The sequence below is a fragment of the Neoarius graeffei genome, chromosome 21 (genome assembly GCF_027579695.1).
Source record: "Neoarius graeffei isolate fNeoGra1 chromosome 21, fNeoGra1.pri, whole genome shotgun sequence".
Taxonomy (NCBI): domain Eukaryota; kingdom Metazoa; phylum Chordata; class Actinopteri; order Siluriformes; family Ariidae; genus Neoarius; species Neoarius graeffei.
The window spans coordinates 29,981,333-30,005,716 of record NC_083589.1 but is presented as its reverse complement, the minus strand read 5'-3'; the positions used below and the strand labels follow the sequence as shown (position 1 = coordinate 30,005,716).

Here is a 24,384-nt window from a genome sequence, read left to right as displayed (position 1 = left end):
CTGGCTCACTCATTGGGTCGGACTTCACTGCTGGGACAAAAGGTCATGGCAGTGTATGTTTATGTTGGAAGTGACAGATGAATTCACCAATCAGATTTTGATTTATAGTAGGAGGGATGAAAAATGTATCACCCTAGGCCTTCTCGAAGGCCAACGCAAGCTTAACCACGAGTCGGTGCCATCATTGCAGCAGTGAAGTCACCTTCTAGCCGCTATAGCGTTCATCAATAGTGTTAGCGAATGCTAATAAAGCAGTCAAGCCAGTGCTATCAAGAGCAAATAGCACAGGCTAACGACCGAGAAACTAAGATTTCTGTCTCCAGACTCTTCTTCCACACAGCTCGCTACAGTATTTTTCACTCAGACTTAAGTATTCACTTCCCAATGTAGTTTACTTAGTTACTTTTAAAATCAACATCGACAGCTACACACAATGGAGCCACCTGGCACCCTGCCACTAATCCCTTGCAAAATCCTTTGCCCTGTTGCTTTTTTGGTGTGTCTGGCTAGGCTGAGCTCAAGTCCCAGCTCTAATAGTAACATTTTACCACTGCTTACAATCATGTACTACCTAGTTATGCTGGAGAATAGCTCTGAATAGTGGGATTCTTTGTGCTTAATCTTCCTGTGGCCCTAAACACAATCCTGTCATGGTATACATACTACTCAGGGTCGTAGCCAGGATTTTTCAAATACCGAGGTCAAACATGGCTGCCAGCTGCCAGGCACAACTTAAATAAATAAATAAATAAATAAATAAGGATAGATTTGGTGGAGGACACATTTATTTTAACAATTCTAAAACTGTGGCACCATAACTGTGGTGTTTTATCTGACATAAAAGTAGAAAAGTAGTGAACTCTTGAACTGAGTATACATACCTAAAGTACCAGTTACCTAAAGTATTGGCATTATTTACATTGCAGCATACACATGACAGAAAGGGTGTGAACTGCTGAATTGTAAGCTTTAGTATTACACCTTATAATAAGTGTGTGTGTGTGTGTGTGTGTGTGTGTGTGTGTGTGTGTGTGTGTGAGTGAGAGAGAGCGTGAGAGAGTTTGTGTGTTATTTGTGGGTGTCTGTATGTGTAGAGACATTCTGAGCAGTAATGTAAAGGCATCAGTCTATCTGGCTGTCTTGAATTGAGATCCATTTGCATGCATTCTCTGAAACAGAGTGTTCTCACCATTGCCTGTAATGTAAGTTTGGCTCACAACACATTTACTTTAACAATTCTAAAACTGTGCCATCATAACTGTGGAGTTTTGTCTGACATAAAAGTCAAAACTGAACTGAACTGAGTGTATTGCTCAGCTACCTGAAGTATTGGCATTATTTACATTTCATTATCTTAAATTACATTAGAATGTAGAGCTATTAGTTCTGTGTGAAGACTATGTATTAGAGAGAGTGTGTGAGAGTGTATTATTTGTGTGTATGTGTGTGTCTGTATTTGTGTGTCTGTGTGTGTGTGAGTGAGTGAGAGAGAGTTATGAGAGAAAGAGAGAGAGAGAGAGAGAGAGAGAGAGAGAGAGAGAGTTACTCGAACAAGCCCATTTACTCAGCCCTGCACAGGGCTGCCTGTGACAACGTAGTTTTGAATGTTTCTCGAAATGCTAACTAAAATGTAATAGGCAATGACAATGAAACATTTCCCCTTGGAAAGTTGGCATGACACCGCTGAACGGTCTGCCACTGCACTGACAATATTTTCTCACCTTCCCTCCTTCTCTTTCCCTGCTCTTCTGTTGGCTGTCTGTTGCAACTTTTTCATTTTGCACTCGGGTAAAGCCCTATAATGCTATGTGACTATTAGCCTACGTTAGGTTAGGTAGGCATATGTGATAGAGCGTAGACTACACCCTGCCTGTTTTATCCAAAACTCAACTTCCCTGGCCGACACTAGTATAGGCTACGTCACGTGACGCTGCGTTAGACACGGCAACGATAGAGATAGAGGCTGAGAGATTTCAGATGACATTAGACAAATGTGAATTTTATTGGGGGGAAATACAGATGACGTGGATGCGGACGCTGTGTTTTACATTGATCACTGCTCGAATTCAGCGTAGACCAATTTGAAATTTCTGAAAAAAATACCAAGGACATGACCTCGGTGTCCTCAATGGTAGTTACGGCCATGATACTACTATCTACTAATGGAACAGAATGTGTAGTGTTTCGGCACTGCTCCCTTATAAAAATCGGCTGTGGTTTAAACTGGAGCTCTGGGGAAAGGTAATGAATATTAAAGGTCATGGCATGGGTGAAATAGTGTTGCTAAGGCACAGAAAGGCCAGGCACTAGTCATTGTGCCTGCAAACTTTACCCTGCATCCTGAGGAGAAATGTACTTCGGACGCCTTCTGATCTTCCTCTTGTGGCCTGTGGACAAGTTTTTCTGACGCATGCCTGACGAAACACACACAACCAAATTATGTCAAATGCACCCAAAAAGTATGACTGATATGCATTTGAGAGACCAGACAGCTTCTACAACTTGTACTTTTTGCTTTCTGTGCATGTCTTTCTCTGTCACACACCTTTAAAGCTGATCTCATAGTTGGTGTTGTCAATACTGAAGTGAACAGTGCCATGCTGGTTCTTCTGGAACTCACTTTCCAGCTTGGAGCTGTTGACTGAACTGGTGTTCCCCTGTGCGTCCTGTAAATGCATTCAAAACCTATTCAAAATCAGTTCCTCTTAACTCTTGTCCTCTGATCCATGTCCAGCTTTAGTAAAAGCACAATAACACAAGAAATGATTTTTCAACATGAAACTTTATATGACTGGCTCTGCTTCTCTAATGACCATATGTACAGTATAATCATAAAAAAGTGAACCATTAAACATTAAGTGTTTAATGTGAATGGTGTTCTGAAATTAAAAAAAAAGTGAGTTCACCGTATTTTCACATGGCATTCTTATGATGCTTTTTTAGGCTTTCTCTTAAAAATGATTTTAACATCATTGAAAGAACTAATAACTACATCCACCTACATATATGAAACTGGGAAAGTGTGAAATTGTTTTTCTCTGTTGGAACCAGAATGAAGTTTACTGAGATAAATCTCTCAGGTACAGGGTTTAGTTCTTCTGCGATATGTAGAGTATTTGTTAAAAACATGGCAGAAAACACATTTTCTGAAAAATGTGAAACAAGAAAAACCTGTTAAACAATATTTCTTTGTAAAGTGAGCACACCTAATCAGTCAGGATGTAGTAACACATGAGCACTCAGTTCAGTGAATTTAGTAAGAATCTGGCTTTAGTTAATGTTCACTTCAAACAACAGAATGGGAAAAAATTGTGATCTCAAAGTGTGACTTTCTTTCACTGTGGCATGGGTGTTGGTTTGAGCCAGATGGACTGGTTTGAGTATTTCAGAAACTGCTGATCTCCTGGGGTTTTCACACACAACAGTCTCTAGAGTTTATACAGAATGGTGCGACAAACAAAAAACATTGAGTGAGCGACAGTTCTGTGGGTGGAAACAAAGGCTTTGTTGAAAAGAGAGGTCAGAGGAAAATGGCCAAATTGGTTCGAGCTGCCAGGAAGGATATAGCAACTCATATAATCATTCTTTACAACTGTGGTGAGCAGAAAAGCATCTCAGCATGCAACAGCAGAAGACCACATTGGGTTCCTATTAAAGTGGCCAGTGAATATGTGTGTGTGTATATATATATATATATATATATATATATATATATATATATATCCATCCATTACCTATAGCCGCTTATCCTGTTCTACAGGGTCGCGGGCAAGCTGGAGCCTACCCCAGCTGACTATGGGCGAGAGGTGGGGTACACCCTGGACAAGTCGCCAGGTCATCACAGGGCTGACACAGAGACAAACAACCATTCACATGTATGGTCAATTTAGAGCCACCAATTAACCTAACCTGCATGTCTTTGGCCTGTGGGGGAAACCGGAGCACCCGGAGGAAACCCACGCAAACACAGGGAGAACATGCAAACTTCACAGAGAAAGGCCCTCGCCAGCCGCTGGGCTCAAACCCAGGACCTTCTTGCTGTGAGGCGACAGTGTGTAGGCCACTACACCACCGTGCCACCCTCTGTCTCTCTCTCTCTCTCTCTCCACCACCGTGCCACCCTCTGTCTCTCTCTCTCTCTCTCTCTCTCTCTCTCTCTCTCTCTATATATATATATATATATATATATATATATATATATATATATATATATACACACACACACACACAGTGGTGCTTGAAAGTTTGTGAACCCTTTAGAATTTTCTATATTTCTGCATAAATATGCCCTAAAACATCATCAGATTTTCACACAAGTCCTAAAAGTAGAGAAAGAGAACCCAGTTAAATAAATGAGACAAAAATATTATACTTGGTCATTTATTTATTGAGGAAAATTATCCAATATTACATAACTGTGAGTGGCAAAAATATATGAACCTCTAGGATTAGCAGTTAATTTGAAGGTGAAATTAGAGTCAGGTGTTTTCAACCAGTGGGATGACAATCAGGTGTGAGTGGGCACCCTGTTTTATTTAAAGAACAGGGATCTATCAAAGTGGGCGGCACGGTGGTGTAGTGGTTAGAGACAAACAACCATTCACACTAACATTCACACCTGCGGTCAGTTTAGAGCCACCAATTAGCCTAACCTGCATGTCTTTGGACTGTTGGAGAAACTGGAGCACCCGGAGGAAACCCACACAGACGGGAAGAACATGCAAACTCCACACAGAAAGGCCCCTGTTGGCTACTGGGCTCGAACCCAAAACCTTCTTGCTGTGAGGCAACAGTGCTGACCACTACACCACCATGCTGCCCAGATTAAAATCTGTATTCTTAATTCAGTTTGTGAATCCAGTTATTTATTTATCTTTTTAAATTGCATTTCCATGATTAAACTGAACCTCCATTATTAATATATGAATTCATTAGAGTATTTTTTAAATGAAGTATGTTGTACCTATCGAGTGTTTTATGTTATAAATCTCTTTTTAATTTGAACTATTTATTGATGGACTACTTTTTTATTTATAGTTTTATATAATTCCTTTTTTATTATTGCACAATTAGTGATAAATTAATATTATATAATGTTTTATTACTACAGTATTTCCAGGAGGGCGGCACGGTGGTGTAGTGGTTAGCGCTGTCACCTCACAGCAAGAAGGTCCGGGTTCGAGCCCCGTGGCCGGCGAGGGCCTTTCTGTGTGGCGTTAGCATGTTCTCCCCGTGTCCGCGTGGGTTTCCTCCGGGTGCTCCGGTTTCCCCCACAGTCCAAAGACATGCAGGTTAGGTTAACTGGTGACTCTAAATTGACCGTAGGTGTGAATGTGAGTGTGAATGGTTGTCTGTGTCTATGTGTCAGCCCTGTGATGACCTGGCGACTTGTCCAGGGTGTACCCCGCCTTTCCCCCGTAGTCAGCTGGGACAGGCTCCAGCTTGCCTGAGACCCTGTAGAACAGGATAAAGCAGCTAGAGATAATGAGATGAGATGAGGGGATCTATCAAAGTCTGATCTTCACAACACATGTTTGTGGAAGTGTATCATAGCACGAACAAAGGAGATTTCTGAGGACCTCAAAAAAAGCGTTGTTGATGCTCATCAGGCTGGAAAAGGTTATAAAACCATCTCTAAAGAGTTTGGACTCCACCAATCCACAGTCAGACAGATTGTGTACAAATGGAGGAAATTCAAGACCATTGTTACCCTCCCCAGGAGTGGTTGACCAACAAAGATCACTCCAAGAGCAAGGCATGTAATAGTCGGCGAGGTCACAAAGCACCCCAGGGCCACTTCTAAGCAACTGAAGGCCTCTCTCACATTGACTAATGTTAATGTTCATGAGTCCACCATCAGGAGAACACTGAACAACAATGGTGTGCATGGCAGGGTTGCAAGGAGAAAGCCACTGCTCTCCAAAAACAACATTGCTGCTCGTTTGCAGTTTGCTAAAGATCACGTGGACAAGCCAGAAGGCTATTGGAAAAATGTTTTGTGGACGGATGAGACCAAAATAGAACTTTCTGGTTTAAATGAGAAACGTTATGTTTGGAGAAAGGAAAGCACTGCATTCCAGCATAAGAACCTTATCCCATCTGTGAAACATGGTGGTGGTAGTATCATGGTTTGGGCCTGTTTTGCTGCATCTGGGCCAGGACGGCTTGCTATCATTGATGGAACAATGAATTCTGAATTATACCAGCAAATTCTAAAGGAAAATGTCAGGACATCTGTCCATGAACTGAACCTCAGGAGAAGGTGGGTCATGCAGCAAGACAACAACCCTAAGCACACAAGTCGTTCTACCAAAGAATGGTTAAAGAAGAATAAAGTTAATGTTTTGGAATGGCCAAGTCAAAGTCCTGACCTTAATCCAATGGAAATGTTGTGGAAGGACCTGAAGTGAGCAGTTCATGTGAGGAAACCCACCAACATCCCAGAGTTGAAGCTGTTCTGTACGGAGGAATGGCTAAAATTCCTCCAAGCCAGTGTGCAGGACTGATCAACAGTTACCGGAAACATTTAGTTGCAGTTATTGCTGCACAAGGGGGTCACACCAGATACTGAAAGCAAAGGTTCACATACTTTTGCCACTCACAGATATATAATTTTGGATAATTTTCCTCAATAAATAAATGACCAAGTATAATATTTTTGTCTCATTTGTTTAACTGGGTTCTCTTTGTCTACTTTTAGGACTTGTGTGAAAATCTGATGATGTTTTAGGTCATATTTATGCAGAAATATAGAAAATTCTAAAGGGTTCACAAACTTTCAAGCATTCTCCACTCTGTCTATATTCCTTATTTACCTTTTGCACATTTTCTCTGTAGTGTTCAATGTGTTGAATATGTACAGGGAGAATGCTGAAGAAAACATTGACATTATTAGACCTGAGTGTTCCAAGACTTACCTTCTTTCCATACTGATACCAGCCGTGGTTACCTCGGTAATACCACAGCCAATTACTGTGTTGGGAGCCTTTGCGTCTGACTCGCAGCTTGGTCTTCTTCAAGATGCGCATGCGTGTAAAGTCGATAGACAGAGCACTTCACATGCAAATGAAACATATGAGGTAGGTAATCAGAGCAATTTCTTACAGTTTGTATACCAAACAACAAAGCCTTGATTGGTCTCTCGAAGATACTCATCCTATTCTTCAGGGATTAACAATTAAGCCATGTTTTTGTTCTGATCTAAATCTACAAGTGTGTTACATTATGGTAGTCCAATGTGTCCGATAATGACTGGGAGGTGTTTACTATTTGTTTGCTCGCTTATGAGCTGCTTTCCCTGCCTTCGAAATAAAATTATGACCGCGTCTTTCACTGCACCTCCATACCTTGCATGATAAGTCAGGCCATTTATTGTCGGGCTCCCATAAATGCCTCTCTGGACTGAATTCCAATGGCATAAAAAATTGTGACAATTGGGACGCTCCAAAGCTGCCCCCACAGTGTTCTCTAATTGGACGGTTCTGTTGCTTGCTGACTTTGCAAAACTCAGTTCTTCCAAGCACCAAGATGCATTACTCAACCACTGTACTGCAAGAGTGTCTTCTGCTTGAGTAAGACAGTGCCTCCCTGCTGCCAGAGGCGCTCTGTTGTCCGTACCCTGGACAGGGGCCCTTACCGGGTGATATAAGCCAGCTGAGCCTGGGACTCATATGGAGCAAGATTGTCACTCCGTGTAGTGTAGTATTAGTATCACTAATAGTGACATGTCCAGTACTCACAGTGTGTCACATAACTGGCATATAATTTTGCAGCTACCATTATACATTGTCATATACTGCTACTTTGCTTTACCAAACCATTCTCAGTATATTCAGCTTTGCAGTTAGGTCATACAGTTAAAAATGTCTATTTCCGTCCCACTATCAAGTTCTCCCCATCAAACAACAGCTACCCTACCAACTGGGGATGTTAAGAATTAGTGTGGTATAGTTTTACCTGGACTGCTATCCCAGGCCTACTCTTCATTTACTAAACCCTAAACTAGGACTGTGGTTCTAGACAAAAATTTAATTCCTCACTTAAGGCATGGCTGTTACTCATGCAAGAAGACCATAAACCCTGACTTGATTTGATTTTATCCTCATGCTGTCCTCTGTTTTACTGTGTAGTCACCTATCCTGTCTCATGTGTTTACTATATCATCCTTCATTTGAACTTCAAGTGTAGTTTTGTACAGTATAGTTTTCTTATACTTGTCATGCAATTTGCACTATGTTTACTTTGGAGCCCTTGGGAAAGATGTCAGTTGATAGATTGGCTTCTCTACAGACCTTTTGCACTGACGTCACACTTCTGTTAGCAATCATTGCTACCCTTGTCCTGAGGGACAAGCAAACTTTGTTTACATACTCAAGACAAGCGGTATTGAAGATGGCAAACGTCTGTAGTTTGAAGAAAACTACAGCTAAAAAAGCTTTACCACTGGATTACTTGAATACTCTAAGTCAGAAAGAAGCAAAGGATAGATATATGCAGAAATTAGAGTTGATTCATGGTTATGATCTGTATAAAATTCCTCAAAATGATTGGAGTGACGATGCAGATTTGTGGCCTAGTGTTACCTACATAGATGTTGGAATATATCTTCTTACTGCATTTTCTCTGTTTTTTTTTAAACCCTTATCATTTGCTGGAAGAGAAGAGCAGGGAGGACTGAGAATTAAGTGGCTGTGGTTTGTTTACATTTGTAGCATCCTAGCAACTACTGCAAAGACACGTACAAAAAGCCCAAAAGTGCCTACTTACTCAGGCAAAAATGATACAGGATTTATCTTGTAGTGTCCTGATCCCCAGACCTTTAACCCAGTCACATATAAAAACTGTTTGCCTCCATGCTCTTCCAGGTTTTCATCTGTGTGTTCGTGTAGAATGATGTCTACCAGGTAGTTTGAGATGTTGGGGAATTCAACGGATGGATGATTTTTCAACTCATTGGAAAAATCCTTCTTTACTGGCGTGTAAGGATCTATCCCATTGCAAAGAGCAATTTCCTGAAGGTATCCTGACCGTATATTGGCCTCTCACCTGCGAAAATAGTCAGAGATGGTTTCACTAGCTCTTTGCATGCCGGCGGCCAAATCGATTTGCCTGACCACCACTACATTCACCGGAAGTAAACTCGCAAGCAAAAGTCATGTGACTGAACACAACCTATGTTCTATTCCAGATTAACTACTCGCAAAGAATGACCGAAAAACCATTAACTCCGTGGACTGCCATTGAAAAAAATGGCGAGATGGTGGCCGCACACTGTGACTGTATGGCAGGCCTTGGAGAGAGCTGTTCTCACAGAGCATCATTGTTGTGGGCTCGAAGCTGGAGTGAAACAAAAGGATTCACTGACAGTTACAGATAAAAAGGTGTACTAGGTTCTTCCTACTGCTGTGAAAAACATCTCCTACTCCCGGATCAGAGATATTTCCTTTCTAAAGAAATGCCCAAGTCAAGTTCCTAAGTCACAATCAGAAATTCAAGACAAAGTTCCAAAGACAAAGGTAATACCTTTTATCTTTTCTCTATTTGAACAACCAAAAACAGTGCAAAAATGAACCATGTTTAAAACAGTTTAAGCCTTGCTTACAGGAAAGACAATGTCTGGTTGTCCCCCAGGAGAAATTATTACGTGATGTGTGACGTCACGCGCAAGGGGTCTATTGTGCCAGTTTCTTTCTTGCTTTGTGCCCAGGATTCCCAGGATAGGCTCTGGATTCACCATGACACTCACCAGGATAAAGTAATGACTAAAGATGAACGAATAATTTTGCATTGTTTTCCATGTATTTACAGGGTAATAAGTGATAGATTAAAGTACATCTATCTGTCTGTTTTAATCTACAGTAGCTGTGACTTCAATAGGTATTGTAGTTTTTTGCTTTTAAATGTTTCTTGCTATAAATACACGAAGAAAGTTTTATTTATGTTTCCATTATTTATTTCAAGTGATTTCTTTCAAAGAATTGCATTTAACTTGCAGACACTGGTATGCGGATGTGGGCGGCACAGTGGTGTAATGGTTAGCACTGTCGCCTCACTGCAAGAAGGTTCTGGGTTCAAGCCCAGCGGCTAATGGGGGCCTTTCTGTATGGAGTTTGCATGTTCTCCCTGTGTCTGCATGGGTTTCCTCCGGGTGCTCCAGTTTCCCCCATAGTCCAAAGACATGTGGTGAGGTTAACATGGGGCAGTCATGGCCTGAGGTTGGGCTAAAGTGTCCTTGAGTAAGGGCAACTAACCCACAACTGCTCCCCAAGTGCTGTAGCATAGCTGCCCATTGCTCTGGGTATGTGTGTGTGCTCATTGCTCACTTGTGTGTGCATGTGTGTTCACTGCTTCAGATGGGTTAAATGCATCTGCATTTAGGCTACATCCACACGACAATGGCAACGAGATTTTATAAAAAAAAAATTGCGTCCACATAGGCAACGGATCAGTAAAATATCAGGTACATATGGCAACACAACACTTGCTGAAAACGATGCAATACACATGCCACACCTCTACGTGCGCTGTAAGACAGTCCCATCGGAGACACCAGAACAATAGAAGAAGTAGGACGCATGTGCATAAACCCCTTCTTCTACCCGGCGTGAAGCACTCACAGGAACAAACACACAACAACAAGAAGAAGATGGCTGCGACTACACGAGGAAATCGTGCCTTCTGTGTGTACAAATTAGTTTTATTAGTGTGCATAGTTTTATATAACTTAATTTTCTTATTGTGTGTGAACATTTTGAAAAGCATTTTTATATAATTTATATAACTTTTTATATTGTGTGTGAACATTTTGAAAAGCAGTCTTATCCAATAAAAAAAAGAAATTCAAGAAATGGTTTAGTTACTTGTTTATTTAAAAGAAAAGCTGTATACAAAAGTGAATGCAATGCAGGGGTTCATACAAAACAGCGAGAGTGCTGCTTGTTCTAGTCATGTGGTTGTGACATCATCGTAAACAAATCCGTTCTACTCATCCAGATGACTTCGCAACGGCGCCGTTGCCAGATTTTTCCACTCTGGAACCCGTTCTCAAAAAATATAGTTTTGGGGCACCCAAAACGCCGGTGCCGTGCGGACGCCAGGCCGAAACGATAAACAATTTTATCAGATTCACCTGAATCCGTTGCCGTGTGGACAGCCTCTTAGTTAACCTTTAGGTTAAATTTCACTGTGTGCTTGAGTGTATGTGTAACAAATAAAAGCTTCTTGGTTTGACTTGGCTTCTTTAATTACCTAATTTGAAAAAAAAAAAAAGAACTAAAATATGAGCTGGCTCGGTAACATCAACTGGCACTGATGAATAGTTGTTCTTCTGAAAAAATTGCTTGGCATACATACCCACAGGGAGTGTTGTAAATCTTGATGCCTTTAGTGTTAGGTCGTGAGTACTGAGCTTCCAGGACATAATCGTTGGCAACATCCTCCCAGCCGTTGCCTAAATTCAACTGCCATCTATAAGGCTTGCTGCTGTCTGTATCACTGTCTGGAAGATGATAAATCAAATAAAACAATCAATTTATCTGAAAGTCAGGTGAAGGATTTTTAAAACTCACAATGCAAATAAATACAGACCCTTCCTTCAATATTTTTTCCAAAGCCACATCCATAAAAATGCATGCATTGGCTAGGCGAGAAAACATGAATTCTAATGCAAAACATGAAGCTTTCTGAATTGACGTGCAACACGAGTGACAGGTGAGTAGAGAACCCTGATTGGTGGGATCTTGGTGATCTGTATGCTTATTTTTTTCCTTCAAAGAGCTTGGGGCACCACAGAAAACTTGACTACTGAATACAAAACCTCAAACCATTAAAAGACAGATATAAAAAACATGACTACACGTACCAGACGAAGAGCTGCGACTGCGTTCTCTGCGACCATGAGTCTTCCTGCTATGACTCCGATTCTCTCCATTTTTCTGTGCAAATGGCCCACTGGAGTTCGGGGTATGACTGAGGCGACAGTTGGCACCGTAGCGACAAGTGCCTTTCAAAGAGTACTTACACACGTGCAGGTCTGGACACTCCGAGCCATTGCGACAGTGGCCTTTGTTGTAGTATGTGCAAACCTGCTTTTAGGACAGACAACAAGACAGATGCTTCATTCCACACTCAGATTCCTCTTCTTTTACATTTCTAAGCTGGTTCCTAGTGCTAAACCTCATGACTCATTAGTGTTCTTATTAGAACATCAAGCAGTTTAGAAAACAACATACTGTAAATGCTGTTCAGACACCCTGAGAGTAATCATTAGGCATTTATACTGTGAAGTATCAGTGGCTAAGGGACCATGTGTATTACTGATAGGGTAGTTTGTTGGACTGTATATGTACAATTCTTCTTCGTTTCCCCATAGCCAGCAAGGGCTGTAAAGGCACCACTGATGACATTTTAACAGTCCATCATTGGTGTATCTAGGGCATTTAAACTTGGCAGATCCAAGTTTGATCAATGGACAATTTAGAGTAGCCAGTTAACTTACAGTAACTACATGTCTTTGAACTGTGGAAGGAAACCCATGCAGACACAGGGAGAACATACAAACTCCACATAGAAAGGCCGCTGTCGGCCATAAGGTTTGAACCTGGAACTTTCTTGCTGTGAGGCAATAGTGCTAACCACTACACCACCATGCTGCCCCTATGTACAATTACACACCCTAAAATTAGATGCATTATCTACCACGTTAGAGTGAGAGGAGTTATCTGAATCTGTTTACTTAGTTATATAGAGTGCTAATCACAATTTAGGATATTAGTTATAAGGCTACATGGCACTATCCCAGTGATGAATGAACCCTTATGATGATGAGAGTAGATGGACCTAAAATAACAACACTGAAGATTTTGCTGTGTACACCGATCAGCCATAATGTTCTGACCAACTGACAGGTGAAGTGAATAACATTGATTACTTCATTACAGTGGCACCTGTCAAAGGGTGGGATATATTAAGCAGCAAGAGAACAGTCAGTTCTTGAAGTTGATGTGTTGGAAGCAGGAAAAATGGGCAAGCGTAAGGATCTGAGTGACTTTGACAAGGGCCAAATTGTGATGGTGAGATGACTGGGTCTAAGCATCTTGAAAATGGCACATCTTGTGGGGTGTTCCTGGTATGCAATGGTTAGTACCTACCAAAAATGAAAAAAGTTAATGCTGGCTAAAACAGAAAGGTGTCAGCATTAACTTTTTCAGTAGTTTGGGCTATAGTAGCTCTTCTGTGGGATTGGACCATATGGGCTAGCCTTCATGCCCTATGCGAATCAGTGAGCCCTCAACACCCATGACCCTATTGCCGGTTCACCGGTTGTCCGTCCTTGGGTCACTTTTGGTAGGTACTAACCACTGTATACCAGGAACATCCCACAAGATGTACAATTTTGGAGATGCTCAGACCCAGACATCTAGCCAGCACACTTTGGCCCTTGTCAGATTTGCTCAGATTTCTAGTGACTCTTTTTTTCCCTTAAGATTTGATTCATCTTTGAATGAAGAGCTCTTGTATCAGTCTTTAGATTTGGGCCATTCCTGCCCAGTAATGTCAGCTCACATGTTGTAATGTGGTTACCTACTGATGGGCTTTTCTTATTCTTACTAATGCGCAAGTTTTCTAAATTATAAGATGATTACAGAACAGTGAACATCTGTCTCTTAGATTCTATATGACTATTGATTATATATGAATATTGATTTTTCTTTTACTATTACAGAACAATCCTAAAAATAATGATTTTGAAACAAAACTTTATGTGCTTGTCTCAATTCCCTTAGTCAACTTGAATTTTTAAAAATCATATTCAAATTTTATAAGAATAAAGTGAAAATGAAAGGTATTTGTCAGTCCAGTTTACATTATATTACCATGTGAAATGTTTATGCTGCTAAAAACTAAGAACATTTTAGAAACTGCACATTTAAAAAGATAAGTATTACTATGTTGCTGTAGTAGTTAAAGCTGTAAAATGGGTCCCTGGGACATTAATTCAATTCACTTATTTTTTTATTTATATTGCACTTTTAACAATAGACAATTTCACAAAGCAGCTTTACAGAAATATGAAAATTCCAGACATAAATTTTAAATGTATACATTTTTCTCTCATGAGTAAACCAGAGGCAATGGTGGCAAGGAAAAACTCTATGTCATGAAGGAACCTTAAGAAGAACTTGAGGTTTGGAATTACTCCTGATACAACGACCTAAAGGAATGCATTGTTGTTGTAACACGTACATGTTGCTATTTATATGTATATGCAGTTGGTTTATGTTTTTGAAAATAAAAGGTTTGGTTGAATTTTTAAGTGTATGTATGATGTGCCTTTCTCTGGATGTAGGTGGGGGGATGGGCCAAGTCCCTTTTGCCTGGGGCCCCCCAGAGTCCCTAGAAACACCCCTGATCATAGATGAATTCATTACAGTTTTAGTCTCTTGTATCAAACTGAAGTTCAGTGATGGAGGCCTGAATACAAAACAGGAGTAGTCAGGCTACCCGAACAGGAGTGGAGTGTAGATGTCACCTGTGCTGCTGCTGAGGCCGAATCCGAATCCGAATCTAAATCTGTGTCAGTGTCGCTGAAATCTGACCCGCTGTTATCTATAGAAAGAGAAAGGCAATGATCACACCAACAATATGCAGTCAGTCAGTCACTCTACTGCAGTCAGCTATTTTATTACATCCGCCAACTTTGTTGGAGGAGGTTATGTTTTTGCCTCTGTTTGTTTGACTGTTCCCAACATAACTCAGAAAGTTGTGAATGGATTTTGATGCAATTTTGAGGAAAAATGAGCCATGGGCAGAGGAACAATTGCTTAAATTTTGATGCAAATCCAGATACCTATACGTCTCCAGGAATTTTTTTTTGCTTTTCCCAATGTAACTCAAACAGTAGTGAATGGATTTTGATGAAATTTGGAGGAAAGGTGAGCCATGGGCTAATGAACAAGTTATTAGATTTTGATGCACATTTGGATATGTATGCGGATCCAGGACCCAAATATGTAAGCAGATCCAGAATTTTTTGGGTTTTCCCAATGTAACCCAAAAAGTAGTGAACTGATTTTGAGGAAATTCTGAGGAAAGGTGAGCCATGGTCCAAGGAACAAGTTATTCAATTTTGATGCAAATATGAACATGTATGTGGATCCAGAATCCAGATATGTCAGCGGACCCAGGATTTTTTTTTTTTTGCTGTTCCCAATGTAACTCAAAAAGTAGGGAACGTATTTTGATGAAATTCTGAGGAAAGGTGAGTCATGGGCCAAGGAACAAGAGATTAGATTTTGATGCAAATCCTGATATGTATGTGGATCCAGGATTTTTCTGGGTTTTCCCAACGTAACTCAAAAAGTAATGAATGGATTTTGATGAAATTTGGTGTACAGCTTTAGTATTATTCTATTTTCAAGTGACTTGATTTTGATGTTGATAATATGTATGTAGGTTGGCATAGATATGCCCTCTACCATGTGCCCTTTTAGTTGTATATATGCAGATCATCATTCTATTGTATATAGGCTACTGTATGTGCTGTCAGTTATTATCTCACCCATGACAGAGTAAGTGGGGTGAGGTATTGTATTCAGTTTGTTTGTTTGTCTGTTTGTTTGTGTGTCTGACTGTTAACAATCTAGCGTCTAGATGGTTTCACCAATTAACTTCAAATTTTCAGGGTAGGTGGGCAATGGTCCATAGTTTACTTGATTAAATTTTGGGGGTAATTGGGTCAAGGTCACTGGAAAGGTCAAAATCTTTTTTTTTTTGCGATAACTTTCTTCAACTTCATCATTTGACTTCAAACCAAAACCAACATTTGTCATTTGTTTAACTGGGTTCTACTTTTAGGACTTGTGTGAAAATCTGATGATGTTTTAGGTCATATTTATGCAGAAATACAGAAAATTCTAAAGGGTTCACATACTTTCAAGCACCACTGTATAAGAAGTCCTATATGGGCTTTCAGTTGCCGCCATGACCTTTGACCTTGAAGACTCTGAAACGTCAAACTCAAGGTCATGGATTTTCATAGGACTATAACCTGACAGCTGATGATTGAGAAATATTACCATTATCAACATCTCATCTCATTATCTCTAGCCGCTTTTTTTTCCTAGGCAAGCTGGAGCCTATCCCAGCTGACTACGGGCGAAAGGCGGGGTACACCCTGGACAAGTCGCCAGGTCATCACAGGGCTGACACATAGACGCAGACAACCATTCACACTCACATTCACACCTACGGTCAATTTAGAGTCACCAGTTAACCTAACCTGCATGTCTTTGGACTGTGGGGGAAACCAGAGCACCCGGAGGAAACCCACGCGGACACGGGGAGAACATGCAAACTCTGCACAGAAAGGCCCTCGTCGGCCACGGGGCTCGAACCTGGACCTTCTTGCTGTGAGGCGACAGCGCTAACCACTACACCACCGTGCCACCCCATTATCAACATATACTAGGTATAAAATAAGTGCTGCCGGGCAAGGTTTGTTTTGCATGGCAACACTTATTTATTTTAAACCTACATCCCCTCTGGACTGTAAAGATTTTATATCTTTTCTTATCTGCTCTGTTTATTGGTTTGTGTCTCATAAATTGCTCATTTTACTTAAAGTTGGCACTCCATTAGGGCTGTCTGTGCAAACCAAAGAATTTCATATTCACTTGTTTTTCTGTGGATATGACAATAACAACTTTGACTTGGATTTTGATTTTATCTTTCAAGGCAATCAGGTTAAGGGTTGTTTTACAATCAGGGTACAAAGTTTGTGTCACAGGGGTCCAAAATTCAAATTGATTCAAACTGGTTCTTGTACCAGTTTTTAAGTGAAGGACAAGTTAAAGAACAGATAGGCATGTGTAATAGTTTGTATTATAACAAGATTAAGTGTAGCTTTAAGCAGGGCTGGGAGAAACAAATGAAGTGATTCTCGGAGAAGACATTTTTTTTGACAATTCAGAATCCACTACTTCCATAGTGCTTTTAAATATAAGGCTGTAAGCTTTGTGTTAGTTGTCTCTAATATTTATGTCCCAATATTTTGACCACATTTTAGGATGAAAATAATCATTTTAGATATGTTATTTTATATTGAAAAATTAGCTGTCTCGGAGAGGACTTTTTTTGACACAATTACATACTAATTTGATCAAAATAGTCTGAAAACTTACTGTCATTCAACATTAAAACTTAACTATGTTTCCAATGATATGGAACCAAATATTTATTTTATGGTATAAAGAATGATTTAAGTGCATCCCTTCTGGAGCTACCTGTGGTCAAAAAAGCACTTTTTCTAAATGACACGAGTAATTTTGCTAAATATGACATATATTGCCATACATTAGGGTGCATCAGTTGCCCCCTAAAAATGAAAAGTTCCTCCGATCATGATGCATTTTTGTTTTTATGTTCCTTTTGGTAAGAAAACACACTGGGTGAAATATTTTGACAAAATTCAAAAGTTTAATGGTGGCACCAGGAGCTCAAAGTTATGGAAAAAGCTGCTATTTTATGACTTTTATGACAAAATTTCAATCACTTTTCATGAAACATTATGGCACCTTATAGAGTATACCAAATATATTAGATACACATTTTTAGTACATATTCTAAATATATTATCAAGCACAGTTTGAGTTTTAGCTGTTCATTGAATCATTGTTCAACTACTTTTAAACAATACAAATGTATTATGAATCACATTAATGCTTCTCGATCCCTTGCAAAGGTTCTTAACATGATCTCTGGGTCACAAGAAATCAATAAATGGAGTCCAACATTGTGATTCAAACCTTACGCGAAAACATAAAATAAGCGTTTTTTGGCAAAAAATGAACCTCATGGTGCCACCATTAGACTTTTGAATATGGTCAAAACATTTTACAGGATGTCTTTATTGGTGAAAAGGAACACCCAAACAAAAATGCATCAGATTTTATGAAAGTGAGGGCAACTGATGCACCCTACCCAGAGGTGGAAAGTAACGAATTACATTACTCGCGTTACTGTACTTGAGTAGCTTTTTTGTGTACTTATACTTTTTCAAGTAATTTTTAAAGAGTGTACTTTTACTTTTACTTAAGTATGTTTTCTTTTAAGTAGTGTACTTTGGTACATTTTACATCACAACCGTTACTGAGTAAAAAAAATAAATAAATAAAAAATAAAAAAAGGCTAAAACGGAGAAGGGGAAATGCGCTCTGGAAATGAATCACGGGAAGGACAGTTGTCGTGCACGCGAGTCTCACACAGACGATGGCGGACATGCACCGGCGCTTTAAGGGGGGGCTTCGGGGGGCTCAAGCCCCTGGGCCACAGCCAATCAGGGGCCTTGTAATATTAATAAAATAATAAACTGTCGGAATCGTGGGCCTACATTAATGTACGGATAGAAATAAGGTTAGAAATAAATGAGCACACAGTAGCCTGCTGTAAGAGACATGGTGGATGTGGTTCGCGAAACGAACACCCACAACTGTACCAGAATAAAATATAACAAAATGTAACGTCACGCACGAAAGCGCGCCAAAGACTGCAGACTACTGAGACACAAATTTAGAGGCTTTGAAAGATGAAGCATTCACGTGTTAGCGGGGCGCATAAAAGGAAAAAAAGAGAGAGATGCAGGTAATTATAGAATCGTTGCCTAAAGTCACATACTTTTTAAGGTAAGGATCATCAATCTGTTCAGAATATCAGCTACTTATCAGTTATCAGCCTACCAGCAGCTAGGCTAGATATGCTATGATCTGTCCAACAGTAAAATAAATCAGTTGTGATTTGAATACGTGTCGTGTGATTTGAGTTATAATCCTGTTAGTATAATAGCATATTTCGATGGGGATAATAAAATGTCTAAAACGGCATCTACTGAAGAAATTGATGAAAAGATTGTAGCCTATAATTTTCACAGTTCGGGCAGCAGACAGAGTAAGCATACTGAGGGGAATAGCAATACAAAGCTAGTGCAGATCCACATTTCTCGCTAGCTGTGTTGGGTGTGTTGTTAACCTGTGTGGATTTAAGTGAAATACTTGAGAAGTTCTGTGGTCAAGACAGCGTTTTAAGGTAAGGACACTTGATTATTAATGTTTGCCCGCCGTGGCTTGTTGTTGACGAAAGGCCCACATGATTTTGCCTTATGCAGCTACTGCTAGCATCATGCTTTGAACTAGGTTAAGCTCATTTGCGCTAAAGGATGGGTTTATTGAAGGACTTTGATGTAGCTAGTTTCTTTTTAAAAAATCGTATGCTCAAAACAGTATGCCTGTGTTCATCATGTTTAACTTTTTTCTTGATGGAGTGCGTGAAATATTGTTGAGTGGTATTTCGATGCAGTCATGTCAAAAAGGCAGTTGAATGCACGGTCTTATTCAAGGAGAAGGAAGACTTGCATGATGCTTGAACATAGATCGGTAAAATAGACCCTAGTAGGACTTGGTTACGTGTATTTCGGTCTGTAGAGTTATGAGTTTGGCCGCTGTCCATGGTGTTTACGTTTCATGTGGCCGCCGAGCCAAGTACCTTCATCATCATCATCATCATGTTCCCCTGTCAAAAGTTAAACTCTCTAGGGCTGCTTCTGCTGTAGCAGTTGCAGCAGTTGCTCAAAGTTTGATTTGTCCATCATCATATGTCTTATCTGTTGGGTGTCTATGCCCAGCAGATTTTCCCATTTCGTCCATTTGTAACCATTTTTGTCAAACAGGAGCTGCTTTTGCACTTGGTTATTGCCCATCCAGCAAACGTGAGCAATATATTTTAGTTGTTGTACGTAGCAGGATAGTTTTATATCCTGGGTTCCTGTCAGTTTCCGGAGGTCAGCATTGGACATCTTGTAGCTCCAGTCTATATCTTCATTTGTAGTGTTCTTTTGGTCAGGGGCATTCTTTTGTTTATATCCTCCTTTAATCATTTTCCTTAGGAAGCCATGCCACACTACCTCAATTTTGTGAATTTCACTGGATGATAGTTGCCATGCCTGTGTGCTGTACAGGAGGCGAGATCGAACGCATGCCACTAGGAACTTTATACGGGTTTTTAGTAGTATTCGGTGGTCAGTTAGAACGTGTTTCAGTTCATTCCATTTCATGAATGCAGCACTTATCCTAGCATGCAGGAAGTGTGAGGATTCATCACAGTTGCTGACATTATAACCAAGATATTTAAAGGTGCGGATGTTTTTAATATTAGTGCCGCCAAGGGAAATGATACTTGGTTTACATTTGATATCCTCATTGACGTTAAAAGCCATTGTTTCTGTTTTGACATATGATATTTGTAAACCAAAGCGGGTGTAGGTCTTATCATACAACTGAAGAATATTCTGAAGCTCCTCGATGGATCCAGCGAGTATGGCCTGATCATCTGCGTATAGAATCTCTGTTATGCAACCCTCTCCTGATGCTCGTGCTTTCGTACGCATTTCTCTTGTGGATACCTCATTTGGAATGCAATATCTGAACTTGAAGCCTGTATCTGGGTACAGTTTTGATATCTCATGCTGTGCAATCCTGACAACAAAGTCCATATAGGTATTAAAAACTGATGGCGATTCTAGGGCACCTTGTCTTGCAGTGAATGTTTGTTTTCATGCCGCCGAGCTATTTTTATGTATTTTATTTTTTAAAAGGACTTGTCTGTAGGTGTGTTTTATGTTTACAACACATAGGTCTACATTAGCGCACGTGCGCTTGTGTGGTTATCTCTGGTCATGCCCCTGCGTGAAAGTTACGCAGTATCACTGTCCTGTCCGTGGTAATAATCAGAACCGGCTCTGTAATGATAATGCGCGCGTTCTTCTCTCCCTCTGTGGTCGGATGTGTTGAGCGATGTGAGCGTGGGCCTTGCGCAGCTACGCTGAGCCAAACGTAACCTATCGTAGGCTTCTAGGCTAATTACGCGCTTACACTGTAAATGCTTGACACGTATTGCAAATAAAATAAGAGTGTTTTCTTGGCCAATGGTAAGGGTAGGGTTGACAGGTAGCCTATGAGGGGCCTAGCCCCTGGGCCACGGGTGTTGATAAAGCGCCCCTGCGGACATGGAGGAGACCGAGGAACCTGTGGTGGACGACCCTGCAGAAAACGCAATTTCTTCCAGTAATGAAGTGCACCCCTGGCCCTACATACGTGATCACTTCAGCTTCGTAGAGAAAAGGGGTGACAGTTTCATTATGCAATGCAGATTATGTGTGCCCAAGAAGACAACCATTGCGGCATACAAAAATTCGACGTCTAATCTGCGCAAGCATGTTGAGGTAAGTATTGTCATTGGCATCATAATCACGGGCACAGATAGAGGGTGGGACGGGTGGGATTCGTCCAACCCAGATTTAAATTCACCTCGTTCAGTCCCCCCCACTTATAGGGAGGAAAAAACGTCTATGCTGTCTTTCTTTGCATAAGGCAAACCTCACGGAAAAATCAAAAGACTAATTACCATTCGGTTTATTGAGGTGCACAGCAGTGTATACATATAGTTGCAACAACTCACATAAAACAAAACAAAGACTGATATTCGGTTGGTTGAGCTGCGCAGACTGCACAGGTTGCGAGCTCGAGCTTGGTTGCTATGGTTACCCACAACAAGTTTGACAGGCATATCGGGGTTGGGGTTGGTTTGCTGGCAGCTTTGTCCCCCCCAGTTTTTTGTCCCCCCCAGTTTTTTGTCCCCCCCAGTTCAAAAAACGTATCTGCGCCCCTGATCATAATGTTTCCTTTCCATAGTAAAACCGACAATAAGCTGGTTATATTCCAAAAATAGTGGATGGCATTGCTAATGTTGAAGTAGCAACCTGTTGGTACTGTAACATAACGGTAACTAGTCTGTTATTCGGTTGGCTAATCATGCAAGCAAGTTAGCTCGCCAACCTGACGTGATCAGTCCTCCTACCATTCTACATCCAACAGGCCAGAAAGGAATACTAAGCAAAACAAATAATGTTTGAATTGAATTGTTCAATAACACACAGTGCACACAGGCAAGCTACGAGATTTCGGCGCAACATTTCACTTTCATATTTCGTGTACAATGCTTTGTGTGTGGTCAGGGCGATGTAAACGACATGAGGGCAAGTCCATGTAAATGTCAACCTCACCATGCAAAAATAAAGCAACATGTAATACATCAAAACCACTCCCAGAGATATCACCTAGGCCTGTATTTTACAGATGTGAATAAGTTGAACCAATTTGTAACCAACCTAATATGTCACTGTCAGTCTTTCTTTCTTATAATGTAAAACCCAAGCTAAAATCAACTTTGATCATGTACAATTCTATATTATTGCCACAAGCCACAGAAATGTATGCTAAAATCCACAAAACAGCAAAACAATAGCCATCCTAAATATTATTTAAGAACTTTGATAGTTTTAGCTGATATTTACAGAGTTTTTCAAAGGGTTATGGTGGTTAAATTGCTGATTTTCTAAACATATGCCATGTCTATTTCAGACGCGTCACATCCATAACGGAATTTCGTCACATCCATAACGCTGACTTTTCCTTCCGAAACTCTGCATGAAATACAAAATATTTTAAACAAAGATTTTTTAATATTCACCTTGGACCCCTCTATCAAACGGATATCTCCATTTCGACATTAGGTTTATGATTTCACAGAGTTTGATAAAAATGTACAGTCACCCAAGAAAAGTGATACTTTTTCTGTCACATCCATAACGCATCTTTTATTGGCATTTTCTGGCATGCCCTAGATGTACTATGGGAATTGTTCTTGTTCTATCACTTCTCCAGTATGGTACAGCCTTAAAATATGCAACACCTGTTTAAATACTGGGAGACAATAAAACATGCACTGGGTCATTTGTTGCCATTTTGAGTTCAAGTGTCACGTCCATAACGCTGGAATTGCTCTTGACTGTGTGTATTGACCTTTTTTGTTTGTCTCAGTTTTAATGCAGCATTATCCTAAGCATTCAATTTGATACATTTCCTTTAAATAAAACATCTGGGTTGAGATGTACGTATATCCTTGTTTCCTCTTCTTTTTCATTTTTGCACAACACAATGGAGGCAGAAAACACCCATTGTTAAAAGTAACGTTTTACTTTTACTCAAAGTACATTTTAAATGATCTACTTTTTACTTTTACTTGAGTAGATTTTTTGTCTGGTAACTTTACTTGTACTTAAGTAAAATTTCATCAGAGTAACAGTACTTGTTCTTGAGTATAATATTTTAGTACTCTTTCCACCTCTGACCCATACATTCACCAAAAATAACGTCATCACCAATTTTTTTTTTGCATGGTAAATAGAGCTATCACAGGGCTACAATAAACAACCAAGTTTATTTAGTCAAGCCTTTTGATATTGAAGATAATAAGTGTTAAATGTGATTTTTAGCTTGCGTACCCTGATTGTAAAACAACCCTTAAATTAAGTTTGGTGTAAAATCAGGTTTCACTTTAGGATTGGAGACACTGCTACAGTGTACAACATTAAAACTGCTCTCAACTCACTGGCAGCCTACAGCACAATAAAGTGCACACACACTAACAAACCAGGAGCACAAACCTCACAATGTCGCCGTTTTGCAGTCCAACAGCCGCTCAAAAAGAAATAAATAAAGCCGTTTTGCCCCTCGACACTCACCTGAAACCTCCTCGTAGTACGAAGCCATATTTACAACTAAAACGAAAACACTTTCAATTTCATTTCGTCCTCAGAGTTCAGAAACCAGTTAGGTTTTGATATCGTCTGAATGGATTGAATAGCCTTTTTTTCTTTGAAAGAAAGTTATAACAGGTGTTATTACAGGTTTCAAACACACATGGTTATCTGAAGTATAGTTTACTTCGTTAAATAATTCTAAAATTGGTTTAAAAAGCACATTATTTATATAAAAAAACAATCCTAGGGCACTGGGTGGCACTGTAAATTGTTGCACAGTGCTGACATCTTGTGGCCAAAAGTATGCTAAAGACAATATGACAACTCTGAATGTATGGAGGACTTCAGGTGTCCTGGAAATATTCATCTCATCTCATCTCATCTCATTATCTCTAGCCGCTTTATCCTGTCCTACAGGGTCGCAGGCAAGCTGGAGCCTATCCCAGCTGACTACGGGTGAAAGGCGGGGTACACCCTGGACAAGTCGCCAGGTCATCACAGGGCTGACACATAGACACAGACAACCATTCACACTCACATTCACACCTACGGTCAATTTAGAGTCACCAGTTAACCTAACCTGCATGTCTTTGGACTGTGGGGGAAACCGGAGCACCCGGAGGAAACCCACGCGGACACGGGGAGAACATGCTAACGCCACACAGAAAGGCCCTCGCCGGCCACGGGGCTCGAACCCGGACCTTCTTGCTGTGAGGTGACAGCGCTAACCACTA

General features: G+C 40.3%; 1 protein-coding gene across 1 annotated transcript in view; it reads right to left on the bottom strand.

Annotated features, from left to right (window-relative positions):
- Positions 1–23,660, bottom strand: part of si:ch211-244b2.4 (uncharacterized protein LOC541512 homolog) — a 29,924-nt gene extending 6,264 nt beyond the window's left edge. Inside the window, exons 1-7 of the mRNA XM_060903517.1 lie at positions 23,633–23,660; positions 14,531–14,607; positions 11,861–12,083; positions 11,353–11,497; positions 6,918–7,053; positions 2,546–2,666; positions 2,333–2,414 (exon numbers count right to left, since the gene is read on the bottom strand). Of these exons, the coding sequence (XP_060759500.1) occupies positions 2,333–2,414; positions 2,546–2,666; positions 6,918–7,053; positions 11,353–11,497; positions 11,861–12,083; positions 14,531–14,607; positions 23,633–23,660 (812 nt within the window). The remainder of the gene's footprint in view (positions 1–2,332; positions 2,415–2,545; positions 2,667–6,917; positions 7,054–11,352; positions 11,498–11,860; positions 12,084–14,530; positions 14,608–23,632) is intronic.
- Between the last annotated feature and the right edge of the window lie 724 nt (positions 23,661–24,384).